This window comes from Emys orbicularis, chromosome 10 (genome assembly GCF_028017835.1).
Source record: "Emys orbicularis isolate rEmyOrb1 chromosome 10, rEmyOrb1.hap1, whole genome shotgun sequence".
Taxonomy (NCBI): Eukaryota; Metazoa; Chordata; order Testudines; family Emydidae; genus Emys; species Emys orbicularis.
In genome coordinates this window covers 66,360,385-66,377,336 of record NC_088692.1, presented here as the reverse complement: position 1 = coordinate 66,377,336, position 16,952 = coordinate 66,360,385, and the positions used below count along the sequence as shown (strand labels likewise).

The 16,952-nt window shown below is 43.3% G+C and overlaps 1 protein-coding gene across 1 annotated transcript in view; it reads left to right on the top strand.

Moving 5' to 3' along the window:
- UNC13C (unc-13 homolog C) overlaps positions 1-16,952 on the top strand; it is a 402,367-nt gene that overhangs the window by 100,018 nt on the left and 285,397 nt on the right. Inside the window, exon 6 of the mRNA XM_065411637.1 lies at positions 4,850-4,921. Within this exon, the coding sequence (XP_065267709.1) occupies positions 4,850-4,921 (72 nt within the window). The remainder of the gene's footprint in view (positions 1-4,849; positions 4,922-16,952) is intronic.

The following is a 16,952-nucleotide window of genomic DNA, read 5'->3' as shown; positions in this document are numbered from 1 at the left end:
GAGCAAGTCTAATAACTTCTAGAGGAAAACTAGATTTTTTTTCAACCTCCTACCCCATTGATGCTCCCACTGCTCGTTCCTCTTCTTATGAAGTTCTTCCCATTTGCTCTGCCTCTTCTTGAGGCTCCATCTGCTAAAAAAAAGAAAAACATACTTAATTGCTGCTTCTTTCATGTCTGGCCACATGGTTCCCACCTCCTAGGTCTGGCTAGGACTCTCGCTGCCTCCTTTCAAAAAAATCTCCTAAAAGGCCACCGGCTCCATGAATCATTCCATCTTCAAGGTCTCTACACTGTTCTATATTTGTTCTCTATTGTAGGGTATTAATTAATTTAGCCCTATAACACGAGCCCCGTGAGCCCAAGTCAGTTGACCCAGGCTCTGAGACTTGTTACCACAGGGTTTGTCTTGCTGTGTAGACACATCCTGAGACTGTAAGTTCTTCATAGCAGGGCTGTCTACTTGTTGGAATGTTCCTTTAGTACAGCATTGCATATTCTGACAGTGCTACATAAATAAAAATAATCCTTATTATAACTTTGCTCACTGAAATCTTGCTAAGCTCTGTCCATAAGGACTCTTCACTTTTGCTCCTTTCTCACAAATCCCTCTTGATCAGGACATGCAGGAAAACAAGGAGAGACACAGGAATGGTTTAAACAGCTGGCTGTTATTAACGGAACATTGGGGAAGGGCACTCTCTCTACCAGGGGCGGCTCTATGTATTTTGCTGCCGCAAGAACGGCAGTCAGGCGGCTTTTGGCGGCGTGCCTGCGGGAGGTCCGCTGGTCCTGCGGCTTTGGCGTACCCGCCGCCGAAGCTGTGGGACTGGCGGACCTCCTGCAGGCATGCCGCCGAAGGCAGCCTGACTGCCACCTTCACAGCGACTGGCAGGCCACCCCCCGCAGCTTGCCGCCCCAGGCACGCGCTTGCTGCGCTGGTGCCTGGAGCTGTCCCTGCTCTCTGCCCTGGCTCCCTCATACCAAGCATCTAAGTGGGTCACAGAGTCATAGAGCTAAAGGGACCACTAGGTCTGTGGTCTCCCAGTTTGTCACAGGCCATCTACTCTACTCACCACCCACACACTAAACCCAACAACTGAAATTAGACCAAAGTATTACAGCCCTCAGAAGACTAGACTATTATGTGCTACAGGCAGAGAATAGGAGGGACAGAAGTGCACAAATGCTCAAGGCGCCTGCAATGTCAGGAAATGGATTAAGTCAGATACACCCAAATAATCCTGGCAAATAACCCACACGCGGCAGAGGGAGGTGAAAAAACGCCCAGGTTGCTGCCAATCTGACCTGGGGGAAAGTTCCTTCCCATCCCCATATGCAGCAATCAGTTAGACCCTGAGCACTTGAGCAAGAACCAGCCACCCAAGCTCTCACTGCCACCTCAGAGGGCTGTCTCTCCCTGTTCAGTGTCCCATTTCCAGCCATGGCCATCTCTGGTGCTTCAGAGGAAGGAGACCAAACTCCCTCAGAATACTTGGGGCTGGGGGGCGAATTCCTTCCTGACCCCTGTAGTTGGCTGGCTGCAGCCCTGAAATGTGCTTTCAGGAACGTAAGACATTAACCACAAGTGAACCCCGGGGCTATTGACCCTGATCCCCTCATACACTTGTACTTATACATTTGTCCAGCTCTTTCATAAAACAAATTGTTTGGCCCCAACAACTGTTCCAGAACCTCACCCCTCTGATGGTTGGAAACCTAATTTTCAGAACAGAGTTACAGGGTTTCTACTATATAACCCATACATATGTTACCCCTGCAAAGGGACAGAGCATGCCAAAAGAGGAACCTCAGTCTGCAAAGACTTCAAGTCTCCCCTTTTCCCATAGATCCAAGGTCCATCAGCAAAATGCCATGTCTCTACTGGGAGCTGGCCCTTTGGGCCTTTTATCCACACTGTCCACTAGGGGTGCCAGCGATTAATTTGGTTTCACCCCTATCCCCATTATGACTTTAGGCACTGTTCTGAGCAAGGGATAATAGGTAAGCTGTGCAACTCCCAGAGTAGGCCCGGGAGAGTTTGTGCCTCACAGATACCCCATTGAAGCAAATTCCCTCCTTGCTTCCCTTTTTTCTCTAGAAGGTTAGTAGTTTGCTGCTGGTCTACACTGATAGCAAATAACACCACTCCCTGTACTGGCTCATCTGCACTGGCTGGTGCATTGTTGCAGGTCAAGGTAAACATTCTATCCACTCCCTGCCCCACATGCTCACAGCTGAGGTTCTTACTCTCCCTACACTCCTGCACTAATGCATAATCCAAGTCACTGTCTAACCTAAAATGAGTAGCACCACATATTGTAAAATGAAAAGCAGTGCCTTGTTTTGTAAGCAGAAGAGACTTAAAGGTTAGAGGTCACAATTGTGAAGGGAACTTGCTGTAAGCAACTTAGCGTAACTGACCACTCTCCAGGCTTTAAAAAAAGAAATCCTGCAAACAAACCAACAAAATACATGTATTTAACCTGCTAATTCCGGTCTGAGTCCTTTATACTCTGGAGCTCCACTGGCCACCACTGGAGGTTGTTGCCCGCCCACACATAGCTTTATAACAAATTTTGGCTACTCTTTGTCTTCTCTGATTTGTCAGCCCCACAGTATGCAGCATTGTCACAGCAAGTTTGAAAAGCAAAACCTGGGAGATATTTAAATGGTCCCTATCATAAACATTCTATATTATCAGCCTCACCAGCACACACATTTTCAATGTGCCCTATTTATAGAAATAAAAGAGAGAGATGGCAACAGACAGGCAGACAGAAGTATTTAGTTATTAATGACTGGCTAAGAAAATTAATGCTGAATGAATCTCACAGGCTAGGTAAATTGCTGAGAGTTTAAGAAGAAAAAAAGATTGCTTGGTTCATCTATTAACTGTAATAAGATAGTGATGAAGCAAATCAAATATTTCCATGCCAAGGTCTTTTTCTTACACCATAATTAGTTTCACAAGATTAATATTTTTATATCTCTCTGAAGTTTATTATTATCAAGGGAAACTTGTTGAAAATTGGATGGCTAGAGCAGCAGGAGAAAGTAAACATTTAAAAAGTTAAAATGAACAGTCTTAATGTATCTAAGTACAAAAATCCATTTCAAATTATCTCCAAGTTCAAAATTAAACTGGAAAGAATCTCAAGTTTTCACTCCAGCCAAAACTTCATGGGCCAACTCCTCAGCTGGTGTAAATGGTGTGGTTGTGGTCCAATATGTGGTCACCAAAACAGATAGTGTAGTAAGCACAATGGTTTAAATTAAGGATCTCAGAAGGAAAAATATTACTGGAATTTCTGCAAAAATGAATTCTAGAGACCTAGCAGGCAGTAACGTGAATGTCCCAATCAGGGCAATAGACTTGAGGATCTGTGAGCGTCTAACTGCTCATCCTTAACACCACTAGCCCACAAGAGAAGAGATGCATGACAAGGCAGAGGCTTGGTAAGAGAAGCGTAGTGATAGAGGCATTCAGACACTCCTGGAATGATTTACTTTGACTGGGAAGGGAATGTTTTAGCTCAGCCTCAGAGGTAACAATATTTTACAATGATGCAATGGTATTACTGCTGGGATTTTATATAGTGGAATAAATGCTGTCTATTCCCCCAAGAATGAAAGGGGCCTTCTGGCTCTAGAACTGATGCAGTTCTACTACACAATGGTGCCAGCAGTATTTGTGGAGGCTGTGTGTGGTGCCTAATACCACACAAGGCTTATTTCCATGGTTAATTGTTAAAGACCCATTTTAGGTGATCACAATAGCAATAAAGAATGTACTCAGGCACTGGGATAGCATATAGCCACATTATTTTTTGTATAAAAGAATTTTTTTTTGTTTTACCTGCTTTTGCATGTGCTGTTTTGGAGCTGATGGGTAGAAATAAGCCACATCAGCAATCAGCAAGGTCTTAAGTGCAAATCTTTACTGGCTCACTATTGCCAGGTGCTGAGCACCCTTAATGCCCATTTTAGCCATTGGAATGCACTCACGGAAGTGCTCAGTGCTATGCAGAATGGATCCCTACCGTAACTCCACATGAGTTACCATAACTCAAAACAAACATAACACCTGACACTCCCCCCACCTGGATTTCATTCCAGTCTTCAGAACCCAGCAGCCATTCTTATAGCCTCTATTCTGAACAGCTGGGCAAAGAGGGAGGAAGACAGGAGATAGAGTTAATCCTTTCCTAGCTGAAGCACTTTCACTCTACCCTTATCCTTTCTGAATGCTGAGTGAATATTGTTAGCTTCTTTGATAAAGACTTATTTTCTTTTTCTGTAGTAAAGTTTTCTGCAGCTTCTTTTAGGGCAGGGAAATATTACACACACACACACACACACACACACACACACACAAAAAATGGTCAGTGACTTAAGAAAAAGAATGATTCAGGCTGGCAATTTGAATTCTAAGCCCACTGCAAAATAATCTCCAAATTGCTGCAGACTTGTCCTGCTACCACATTAGGGCAGGATGCCTATCCTTGTATCACATGAATTTGCTTGGCAAAGTGGAAAAATAGTGACAGCCTGTGGGTTAAAAACACCTAGCCATAAAATCCTAAATAACAGGTTTTATATTAGGAATAGCAGTTCAGCTAGGCACTGCCAATAGAAACAATAATGATGATGGAAAGTGTGTTTCCATTATGTACTGTAACATTAAAAGTTCTGTGCAGTAAACAATAACTGAAACTTACTCATCACTTTGTTACAATTTTGGTTAAACTCACATTGAATAACATTATCAACCTCTCTTTTTTCCATTAAATTCTATAGTTAGTATTACAGGTGTATTTGTTAACTTTTTTTGTGTTCACTTTAAACAGACACTTGCTGCCCGAAAGTCTGGTATATCCCTGGCCATGGTTATCCGGACTTCCATAAACAATGAAGAAATGGTAAGTGCTTTTCAGTGGAAGTTGTGTTCATTTAAATAATGAAGAAACTTTGCTAGAGCTATTTGAGCATCTATTATTAATGTTATGCAAAAGATGATGATGTTGACAATTTTGTTTCATCTTGACTGGGCATTTTTATAGTATTGCTGTTTATTTATTTATATATTTTCTGGTAGCACCGAGATGCTCTTCCCTATACAAGTGCCCTGTGTTGCTAGGTGTTTTACAAACATATAAAAAGACATGGTCCCAACAGCAAATGTTACAGTCTAAGAAAAAAACAGCCAGCAAATCTCGAAAGTAAGGGACATCTAAATGTACTGTTTGTCTCACACAAACCCAGGCTTTTTGCCTTCATTAGTGCAAAATAAATAAGAAATGCTAAAACAGGCTCTTAGGATTGTATATTTATGTTAAAATAATAAGTGACCTGTTATTTTAATCTTCCTAATATGTAGTTTGGTGTAATAATATATTTGGTTCCAAATATATTGGTCTAAGCATCTGGAATGGAAAACCTGGATTTCTTGAAAAAATTGGTTCAAACCTCCTCAGAAGTCATTCAGCCCTTTGTCATTCCAGGATAAAATAATCTGATTTCTGTGCCATTTACAATGTGGGGACTTTCAGATGAGACAATTAAAAAAAACAAAAACAAAACAAAACAAAAAAACCAAGATCCTGTCTGACATGACAGGACAATATTGATCTTTTATTCTTTTTCATAAGAGCAGAGATTGATTCTACTCTTCTAAATTTTCCCTCCCCGCTCTGCTATGCAACCTGGCTAGTTAAGCAGCCTGGCTAGATCTTACAGGATAAAAGGTGTTACATAAATGTAAGAGATTATTATCCCTAAGAGTGTTTGTTGGTCTGTGTTTCTGAATCATTCCAGTCTGGCATTTAACCTGTATGTGTATTTTTGCAGATTTAGAGCAGTGGAGGGGGAAAGCCTGGGTTGATTTAATTTGGTCTGTCGTGACTCTCACTTGAAATGGGTCATGAGAGACATTTTTATTTTATAAAACATTTATTTTATGTGCATTCTGTTTATGGGAAACTGTCATTTTAAAGATGTTTAACAGTGCTGTGCACAGGAAAAGTGCCTACTGCCTTTCCACTCCTGTTACTTTGTTGTGTCATAGTTTACCTATTAGATTAGATTGCAGGGACCATGTGTAATTTTTCACTACTGATAAGCACCTAGCAGCCTTTTGGCTATATAAAATACACCAGTAATAATGAGTGCAGTGGTATATGGTGGACTAGAATGATTATTTACCACATAAACTTACAGTGACAATCTTTGGAAGACAATCACATTCTGATAATCTGGCCATAACCATTTCCCACCAGTATTTTGCAAAAGAGGGTTGTTTTAACCAAGAACACAATAGATGTCATTCTCTCCATGGAGATTTGAAGTGTGATGCAAGTAATTTTACCTGGCTAAACCTAGCATGATTAAACAGAAGCACTAATTTGAAGGATAAAGGCCACTCATGTGTCTCCCCCCAGTTACCAGGCCAAACACATTCTTCTATGATTTATTCTCCTTTGAGAAAATGAAACACATTGCAATTTCTTCTAATGCAGTTAGGCTCCACAGTGGACATGCTGCAGGTAGAAAAGTGGAGAGGCTGCTAGTGGGCTACATCTTCATATTGAAGACCTTCAAAGGAGGCCCCGTAATTTGACTGGAGATGGTGTGGTGCCATTGGTAATCATAAAGGAATAAGCTGGTAGTACTCAAAAATAGAATGATGAAGTGGAAAACAACTAGTGTTTAAAATTATCCTTTTCAATAAAAGCAGCAGTTACCTTGTGCTGCAGTCTCAAAATAGCAACAAAGGTTGATAGGGCAAAAGCAAAGTATGGAATCGTAAAAAAACAACAGGCACAGAAAAATATAATTTATATAGACCAAAATACATCACACAGCTAGTACAAAATACACATCTTTTTCTGCTATTTATTTCATATGACTATGAAAATAGCTGGCCACGTTTACAAAATTTAAAAGCAATCCATATGTATTACTAACAGATGCCCACGAAAAGACAATTTCTAATCATTACCAACTCCTGTGACAATCAATATCCATTCAGCCTCTGACTCAAATCAGCAGCAACAACAACAACAAAAAGGGGGGGGGGGAGAGGCAGGCAGATTCAACAAATTCATTTGCACAGCTTTTTGTTTTGTTTTGTTTTTTTGAAGCAACCAGACTCTCCCTCTAGAGAACTGTAAGAGGGAGCAAGTTCTAGAGCTGACATATTTATTGTTGACAAATGCACGATAATGCAGACTGGAAGGACTAATTTTAACCACACTGTTCGATTCTGAATTAACTGTAACCACTCAGGGGAAGAAAGTGGGGGTCCTTTCAGACAGCTCAGTGAAAACGTCTGCTCCATATGTGTCGGCAGTCGGAAAAGTTAATACAGTGTTAGGATGCATAAAGAATAGGATGGAAAATAATACTGCATATATTATAAGGCTGTTATATGACTTGAGCTTGATAACTGTTTTCAGTTCAAGTCAGCCCATATCAAACAACGTGTACCAGAAATAGAAGTCTGAAAACAGACAACAAACATGATTACAAGCATAGGACGATATCTACATGATGAGAGAATGAAAAGATTAAGTCTGATAGTTTTAGAAAGGAGAGGAATAAAGGGAGCCTGTTATATGACAGTTATATAAAGAATGGTACTGTATAGAGAAGGCAAACTGGGCACTTATGGGGGACATACAATAAAACCGAAAGGCAACAAATTTAAAACTTGACAAAAGGATATACTTTTCTACCCAATGAATAAGTAACCAGTGGAACTCACTGCCACAAGGTATCATTGAGACCAAGTGCTTAGCAGGATTGAAACAAGGAACAGACATTTACATGAATAGTAGGAACATCCAATTATAGACAGGCTGAAAGTTAATGGATGTGTAAACCCTCAATCTTTAGCGAACAAGACATCCATTAGCTGACAGGAGTTAGGAAAAAGCTTTCCTTATGGGCAGGTTATCCCCTTATAGGGTGTTTTACAGCTACTTCTGAGGTGTCTGGTACTGACCACTGTTCGAGGCAGGATACTGGGGTGGCTGGACAACTGGTTTGATCCAGAAAATTCCGATGTCCAACTTTCCACTGATGATTTCCACCCAGAATAAATTGCCACCTACCTCCCATAAATTAAACTCTGGGGATAGACTGTATAAGGATTGCTGCCCCATGCATGTGCTACAGTGGGACATAATTATGATACGTAGTCAATACATATAATCTAAGGCCCTGATTCAGCAGAGCACTTAAGCATGTGCTTAATGTTGTTAACATCACTGAGACTTAATTGTGTGCTTAAAGTTAAAGCATAAATTTAACTGCTTTGCTGAATCAGAGCCACAGCACTGTAGGTTTGTGGTATGTCACTGGTGCTCAAAATACTGCTAATTGGAAGCATAATTATTTGTTTTTTGTCCTTTTTCTTAAAAGGAATGGAAAGTTCAAAAAGCATGTGACATAATGCTTGAGTGAAATTATCTCAAATTGTCTAAGGAGAATAAGTGGATAATTTTTCAGTATTGGAGGATTTTGCTGTGCATTAACAGTGCCTAGATATTGCTCTAGTCAGAGCGCTATAAATATACACAATAGATCAGGACAGAATACTATTACGAATGAAAGCATTCTGAGGATCAGATAATAAGATATATAAAATTATCCTTTTGCTACATGTTAAATAGCACAGAATCCATTTAATTCTTGTTATTGTTTAGCAAGAGATTGTTCTTACCAAACATATATACACAAATATCATTTGTAATATAGGGCTGTCAAGCGATTAAAAATTAATTGTGATTAATCACGGTATTAATTGCGCTGTTAAACAATAATAGAATACCATTCATTTAAATATTTTAAATGCTTTCTTCATTTTCAAATAAACAAGAGGTGAGCAGCATTATCTTTCATAAATGTAAACTTGTTTGTCTGAGCGACTGGCTGAACAAGAAGTAGGACTGAGTGGACTTGTAGGCTGTAAAGTTTTACATTGTTTTATTTTTGAGTGCAGTTATTTTTTGTACATAATTCTACATTTGTAAGTTGCACTTTCATGATAAAGAGATTGCACTACAGTACTTGTATGAGGTGAATTGAAAAATACTATTTCTTTTGTTTATCACTTTCACAGTGCAAATATTTGGAATAAAAAATAATATAAAGTGAGCATTGCACACTTTGTATTCTGTGTTGTAATTGAAATAAATATATTTGAAAATGTAGAAAAACATCCAAAAATATTTAATACATTTCAATTGGTATTCTATTGTTTAGCAGTGTGATTAAAACAGCAATTGATCATAATTAATTTTTTAAATCACGATTAATTTTTTTTTAATCGCGTGAGTTCACTGATTAATCGACAACCCTAGTAATATTATACTGTCCTTTAATAAATATGAGTAAATTAAGCTTTTATTTCAAAGACACAACTTGTAAACCAGTTATTCAGACAAAACATATTTTTATCTTCAAGTTTCCCATAATAGCCTTATGCTAAATAACAAAAAAATGAAACGTGGATTATTTGGCTCCTGTGCTATTTACCACAAAGCAAAAGGATTATGTAAAATGTGTTCTTTCAAGAACTACAACAATTTATTTTGATTTCTTTACACAGTGTAATGGTCCAGATCTTACAAATGAAATATATACCCTGTGAAAATCAATGGAATTGAATAGGGTGAAAGACACGGCAGGATTTGCACTGACATGATTAATCAGATCATATATATTATAGCAATAAGTCTGCAAAGGAATCTTCAAAGACAGTCTTTTCTGTGAACTGTGATTAATCAACATACGGTATAAATTCAGTTTGAGATGTTTTGAGGTTTTCTTTTTAACCTCTGTACCTGGTAAGCTGTGAAGGGGGCATTCTGGGAATTGGAAAAGGGGAAGGAATGGAACAGGTTGTGCTTTAGAGATCATGGCTAGCAGAGGAGCTCCTAGTTGTTATCTATCTGCCGGTGCAAGTTAGAGAAGCTTTAAAAGAATTACCAGCTGGGAGAAGACCTGACCCAGGCAGCTCCTGGTATGGGAGGTATAGCATAATTATGTAGAGCCACTTCCCTGACTGTGTTGCACTGCACTGTCCCACCAGGGCATTATCCCATTGTTTTCAGTCACAGCTATTCACTCAAATTGTTTTCAATCTTCAGTTACTATAGTTCAGACTCCATAGTCTTCTATCTAAGGGTATGTCTACACTACGAAATTAGGTTGAATTTATAGAAGCCGGTTTTATAGAAATTGGTTTTATACAGTCAATTGTGTGTGTCCCCACATAAAATGCTCTAAGTGCATTAAGTCGGCGGACCGCGTCCACAGTACCGAGGCTAGCGTCGACTTCCGGAGCATTGCACTGTGGGTAGCTATCCCACAGTTCCCGCAGTCTCCACCGCCCATTGGAATTCTGAGTTGAGATCCCAATGCCTGATGATGCAAAAACAGTGTCGCGGGGGGTTCTGGGTACATGTTGTCAGGCCCCTCCCCCTCCGTCAGAGCAACGGCAGACAATCGATTCGCGCCTTTTTATCTGCGTTACCTGGGTTACCTGTGCAGACAACATACCACGGCAAGCATGGAGCCCGCTCAGCTCAGCTCAGCTCACCATATGTCATCTGGGTGCCGACAGACGTGCTACTGCATTGCTACACAGCAGCAGCTAATTGCCTTTTGGCAGTAGACGGTGCAGTATGACTGGTAGCCGTCATCGGCTATCTGGGTGCTGGCAGACGTGGGGCTGCATTGTTACACAGCAGCAGCTCCTTGCCTTTTGGCAGTGGATGGTGTATTACGACTGGTATCCGTCTTTGTCGTATTCCTCAGTGAGTTCAATCAGAGGCACCTGGGCAGACATGTTTTGTCTCCTGGCCTATTGAACCGTCTTGACGATGATGGCTAGCAGTCGTAGTACATCATTTTCTGCCAAGCACCCAGAAGATGCCGATGGCTATCAGTCATGCTGCACCGTCTGCTGCCAGCTTAAGATGTAAAAAATAGATGGACCAGATTTGTTCGGTATTCATTTGCTTCCCCCTCCCTCCGTGAAATCAACGGCCTGCTAAACCCAGGGATTTGAGTTCAATCTTTGGGGGGGCCATTCTGTGTGACAGTTGTTTGTGTTTCTCCCTGATGCACAGCCACCTATGTTGATTTTAATTCCCTGTACCTGTAAGCCATGTCGTCACTTGCCCCTCCCTCCCTCCATCAGACAATAGTTTCGTGCCTTTTTTCAGCCCAGATGCCATAGCACTGGGAGCCCGCTCAGATCACCGCGGCAATTATGAGCACTATGAACACCACGCGCATTGTCCTGGAGTATATGCAGAGCCAGAACATGCCAAAGCAAAACCAGGCGAGGAGGCGATTGCAGCGCAGCGACGAGAGTGATGAGGAAATTGATATGGACATAGACCTCTCACAAAGTACAGGCCCCAGCAATGTGCAAATCATGGTGTTACTGGGGGAGGTTCATGGCATGGAACGCCGATTCTGGGCCCGGGAAACAAGCACAGACTGGTGGGACCGCATCGTGTTGCAGGTGTGGGACGATTCCCAGTGGCTGTGAAACTTTCGTATGCGTAAGGGCACTTTCATGGAACTTTGTGACTTGCTTTCCCCTGCCCTGAAGCGCCAGAATACCAGGATGAGAGCAGCCCTCACAGTTGAGAAGCGAGTGGCGATAGCCCTGTGGAAGCTTGCAATGCCAGACAGCTACCGGTCAGTCGGGAATCAATTTGGAGTGGGCAAATCTACTGTGGGGGCTGCTGTGATCCAAGTAGCCAACGCAATCAAAGACCTGCTGATATCAAGGGTAGTGACTCTGGGAAACGTGCAGGTCATAGTGGATGGCTTTGCTGCAATGGGATTCCCAAACTGTGGTGGGGCGATAGATGGAACCCATATCCCTATCTTGTCACTGGAGCACCAAGCCACTGAGTACATAAACCGCAAGGGGTACTTTTCAATGCTGCTGCAAGCCCTGGTGGATCACAAGGGACGTTTCACTAACATCAACGTGGGATGGCCGGGAAAGGTACATGATGCTCGCGTCTTCAGGCACTCTGTTCTGTTTCAAAAGCTGGAGGAAGGGACTTTCTTCCCGGACCAGAAAATAACCGTTGGGGATGTTGAAATGCCTATCGTTATCCTTGGGGACCCAGCCTACCCCTTAATGCTCATGAAGCCGTACACAGGCAGCCTGGACAGGAGTCAGGACCTGTTCAACTACAGGCTGAGCAAGTGCCGAATGGTGGTGGAATGTGCATTGGGCGTTTAAAAGCGCGCTGGCGCAGCTTACTGACTCGGATAGACCTCAGCGAAGCCAATATTCCAATTGTTATTGCTGCTTGCTGTGCGCTCCACAATATCTGAGAGAGTAAGGGGGAGACATTTATGGCGGGGTGGGATGTTGAGGCAAATTGCCCGACCGCTGATTACGCGCAGCCAGACACCAGGGCGGTTAGAAGAGTACAGCAGGGTGCGGTGCGCATCAGAGAAGCTTTGAAAACGAGTTTTGTGACTGGCCAGGCTATGGTGTGAAACTTCTGTTTGTTTCTCCTTGATGAACCCTCCCACCCCCCCACCCCCGGTTCACTCTATTTCCCTGTAAGCTAACCACCCTCCCCTCCCACCTTCGAGCACCGCTTGCAGAGGCAATAAAGTCATTGTTACTTCACATTCATGCATTCTTTATTAATTCATCACACAACTAGCGGGATAACTGCCAAGGTAGCCCGGGAGGGGTGGGGGAGGAGGGAAGCACCGGGTGGGGTGGGGGAGGAGGGAAGGACAAGGACACACTGCAGTTTAAAACTTTAAAACTTTAACTCTTATTGAAGGCCAGCCTTCTGATGCTTGGGCAATCATTTGGGGTGGAGTGGCTGGGTGGCCAGAGGCCCCCCCACCATGTTCTTGGGCATCTGGGTGAGGAGGCTATGGAACTTGGGGAGGAGGGCTGTTGGTTACACAGGGGCTGTAGCGGCGGTCTCTGCTCCTGCTGCCTTTCCTGCAGCTCAACCATATGCTGGAGCATTTCAGTTTGATGCTCCAGCAGCCAGAGCATCGACTCTTGCCTTCTGTCAGCAAGCTGACGCCACCTATCCTCTTCAGCCCGCCACTTGCTCTCTTCAGCCCGCCACCTCTCCTCTCGTTCATATTGTGCTTTTTTGCACTCTGACATTGACTGCCTCCACGCATTCTGCTGTGCTCTTTCAGCATGGGAGGACATCTGGAGCTCCGAGAACATATCATCCCGAGTCCGCCATTTTCTCCTTCTAATCTTCACTAGCCTCTGCGAAGGAGAAACATTTGCAGCTGGTGGAGGAGAAGGGAGAGGTGGTTAAAAAAGACACATTTTAGAGAACAATGGGTACACTCTTTCACGTTAAATTTTGCTGTTCACATTACACAGCACATGTGCTTTCGTTACAAGGTCGCATTTTTCCTCTTATATTGAGGGCCTGCCGGTTTGGTGTGAGAGATCACTCACGCAGTGCCAGGCAACAGAATTCGGCTTGCAGGCAGCCATGGTAAGCCACAGTCTTTTGGCTTTTTTAACCTTCATAACATGTGGGAATGGTTTCAAACAGCAGCGCCCTCATTTCCCATACCAAGGACCCGTTGGGTTGAGCATTTAAAATGGGTTTGCAATGTAAAAGGAGGGGCTGCGGTTTCCGGGTTAACATGCAGCACAAACCCAACTACCCCCCCCCACACACACACACCCAATTCTCTGGGATGATCACTTCACCCCTCCCCCCCCATCGCGTGGCTAACAGCGGGGAACATTTCTGTTCAGCCGAGCAGGAACGGGCACCTCTGAATGTCCCCTTAATAAAATCACCCCATTTCAACCAGGTGACCGTGAATGATATCACTCTCCTGAGGATAACAAAGAGAGATAAGGAATGGATGTTGTCTGCATGCCAGCAAACACCGGGACCATACGCTGCCATGCTTTGTTATGCAATGATTCCAGACTACGTGCTACTGGCCTAGCGTGGTAAAGTGTCCTACCATGGCGGACGGGATAAGGCAGCCCTCCCCAGAAACGTTTTGCAACGGCTTTGGGAGTACATGAAGGAGAGCTTTCTGGAGATGTCCCTGGAGGATTTCCACTCCATCCCCATACACGTTAACAGACTTTTCCAGTAGCTGTACTGGCCGCGATTGCCAGGGCAAATTAATCATTAAACACGCTTGCTTTTAAACCATGTGTAATATTTACAAAGGTACACTCACCAGAGGTCCCTTGTGTGCCCTCAGGGTCTGGGAGCACGCCTTGGGTGAGTTCGGGGGTTACTGGTTCCAGGTCCAGGGTGATAAACATATCCTGGCTGTTGGGGAAACCGGTTTCTCCGCTTCCTTGCTGTGAGCTATCTTCATTGTCTTCATCATCATCATCTTCCGCGTACCCCGAACCCGCTTCCCTGTTGCGTGATTCTCCATCGATGGAGTCAAAGCACACGGTTGGGGTAGTGGTGGCTGCACCCCCTAGAATGGCATGCACCCCGTAGAAGTGGCATGTTTGCGGCTCTGCCCCCGACCTTCCGTTTGCCTCTCTGGCTTTGTGGTAGGCTTGCCTTAGCTCCTTAATTTTCACGCAGCACTGCTGTGCGTCCCTGTTATGGCCGCTGTCCTTCATGGCCTTTGAGACTTTTTCTAATATTTTGCCATTTCGTTTACTGCTACGGAGTTCAGCTAGCACTGATTCGTCTCCCCATATGGCGAGGAGATCCCGTACCTCCTGTTCAGTCCATGCTGGAGCTCTTTTGCGATCCTGGGACTCCATCGTGGTTACCTGTGCTGATGAGCTCTGCGTGGTCACCTGTGCTCTCCACGCTGGGCAAACAGGAAATGAAATTCAAAAGTTCGCGGGGCTTTTCCTGTCTACCTGGTCAGTGCATCTGAGTTGAGAGCGCTGTCCAGAGCGGTCACAATGAAGCACTGTGGGATAGCTCCCGGAGGCCAATAACGTCGAATTCCGTCCACACTACCCCAAATCCGACCCGCAAAGGCCGATTTTAGCGCTAATCCCCTCATCGGAGGTGGAGTTAAGAAACCGGTTTAAAGGGCCCTTTAAGTCGAAAAAAAGGGCTTCGTCGTGTGGACGTGTCCAGGCTTAATTCGATTTAACGCTGCTAAAGTTGACCTAAACTCGTAGTGTAGACCAGGCCTCAGAGTCTCGAAGTTACTTGGCTCATATGGGTGTGAACTAGAGCAGAATTTCTGCCCAATTTTGCACAGCTAGGCTGGGCATTGTACCAATTACCATGAGGATGTAACAAGCAACTTTTGGTGACTTAAATTTAAGCTTACTTAAGTTTCCATAGTCTCAGCTAATCAGCACCATTTATTATTACTGATATTTCTATCATCGTAACAATTCACGATCCACTTATAGGGACTAGAGCCTCATCCTATTTGGCGATGTACAAACAACTATCACAAAAACAGTCCTGGATCCAGAAAACTTTCAGTCAAGACTTTAGACAATATGTGGCAGGAAAGAAGGGGAGGGAAGAGGAGGTCAAAGTTATAGTAGAGACAGACTCACTGGCCACAGCTGCTTGCCTACCCAACGAATACCAGACACCAGTGACTCGTAGCCATCACATAGGTTTTAAAGAGAGATTTTAAAAAAGATAGGTGATCCCTTTCCAAATGTGGATGGGGATTTTGTCCAAGCATAACGGAGGAAGCACAAAGGTGTTTATGTGAAAAAGCAGGCAATCAAGGCTGGTTTCATTGGCAGAGCGAAGGCGGGGGCTTAACCTCGCAATGAAAAATTAGATTTTTGAAAGGCAGAGTAAGGCTCTATGTTGGAGAGCATTAATAAGGATGATGAGAAGCTTGCACATGGTGCATTGGAGAGCAGGGAACAAACAGGAAGACATGAAGAGGGGGCAAGGGGGCTTCTTGCAGTTTTTCTGACATAGCTCATTATTCTGTTCAAGCAATTAGGTGTTTGTTTTTTTAATTAACCTTGCCGCCATAGCTGCTATAAATCGGCACAGCTAACTTGATGTCAATGAAGCTAGGCTGATTAATGCCAGCTGAGGAGCTAACCCAAAGAATTTAATACAGAATTATATCCCTGCTGTAAGATTCACCAGGGGGGTGAGACTTCATCAGCCATAATCGCAAGTGTGTGTGTGTGTGAGAGAGAGAGAACGAACATATGCCTAAGCCTATGAGTTAGTCAGCTCATGAATATTAACTGCCCCCACCTGGTGATGGTTTTTCTGCTGCAGTAGAGAGCCGTCATATGATGACACTGATTGTGTAGCAGTGATACTAGGCGAGCAGTCTAGATATGTGCTCCAGAAAATGTGGGACTGTTTATTATTGTCAAAATATTCCAAGTGTTATGGGGAAAATATATATCCAGCCACAAACAAAAATATCTTCCCTTCTTGCCTCATTCAAAATGTTAATACCCCTCACTTACAGAGTACACTTATCAGAGCACAGATGGCAGTAAGTAGCATTAAAGATGTGAAAGCATCAACAAAAACTTAAATTCATGTGGTGAAATGAAAAAAGCTTCAGTCCTCCTGATCTCTTCTTTGAGCCACATTTAATACATAGGTTTAATATTAAAATGGCTATTTCCCCTTCCTTCCAACCATAGATTCCTATCTTGTCCCACTTCCACACCCTCAACACTCTCTCTCTCTCTCGCTCTGTATTTTTCATAAGCAAACCAGCAAGATAACTTGGTGCCTCATTTGCCTGTGTTTACCAAGTCTTCGAAATATCCAGCTTCCCTCCGTGCTGTCTCTGAGATGACTGCTCCTCCTTCACAATAGATTTATTTCACTTATTTAGAGGCAGACAAGACTATAATTCTTAATATGTTGCTGTCAGCCATCTGCATTTAATCAGAGAAACAAAGTTGGGGCCTGATCCTGTACGGTGCTGAACATCACCTGAGAGCTGCTGAATTGCCTC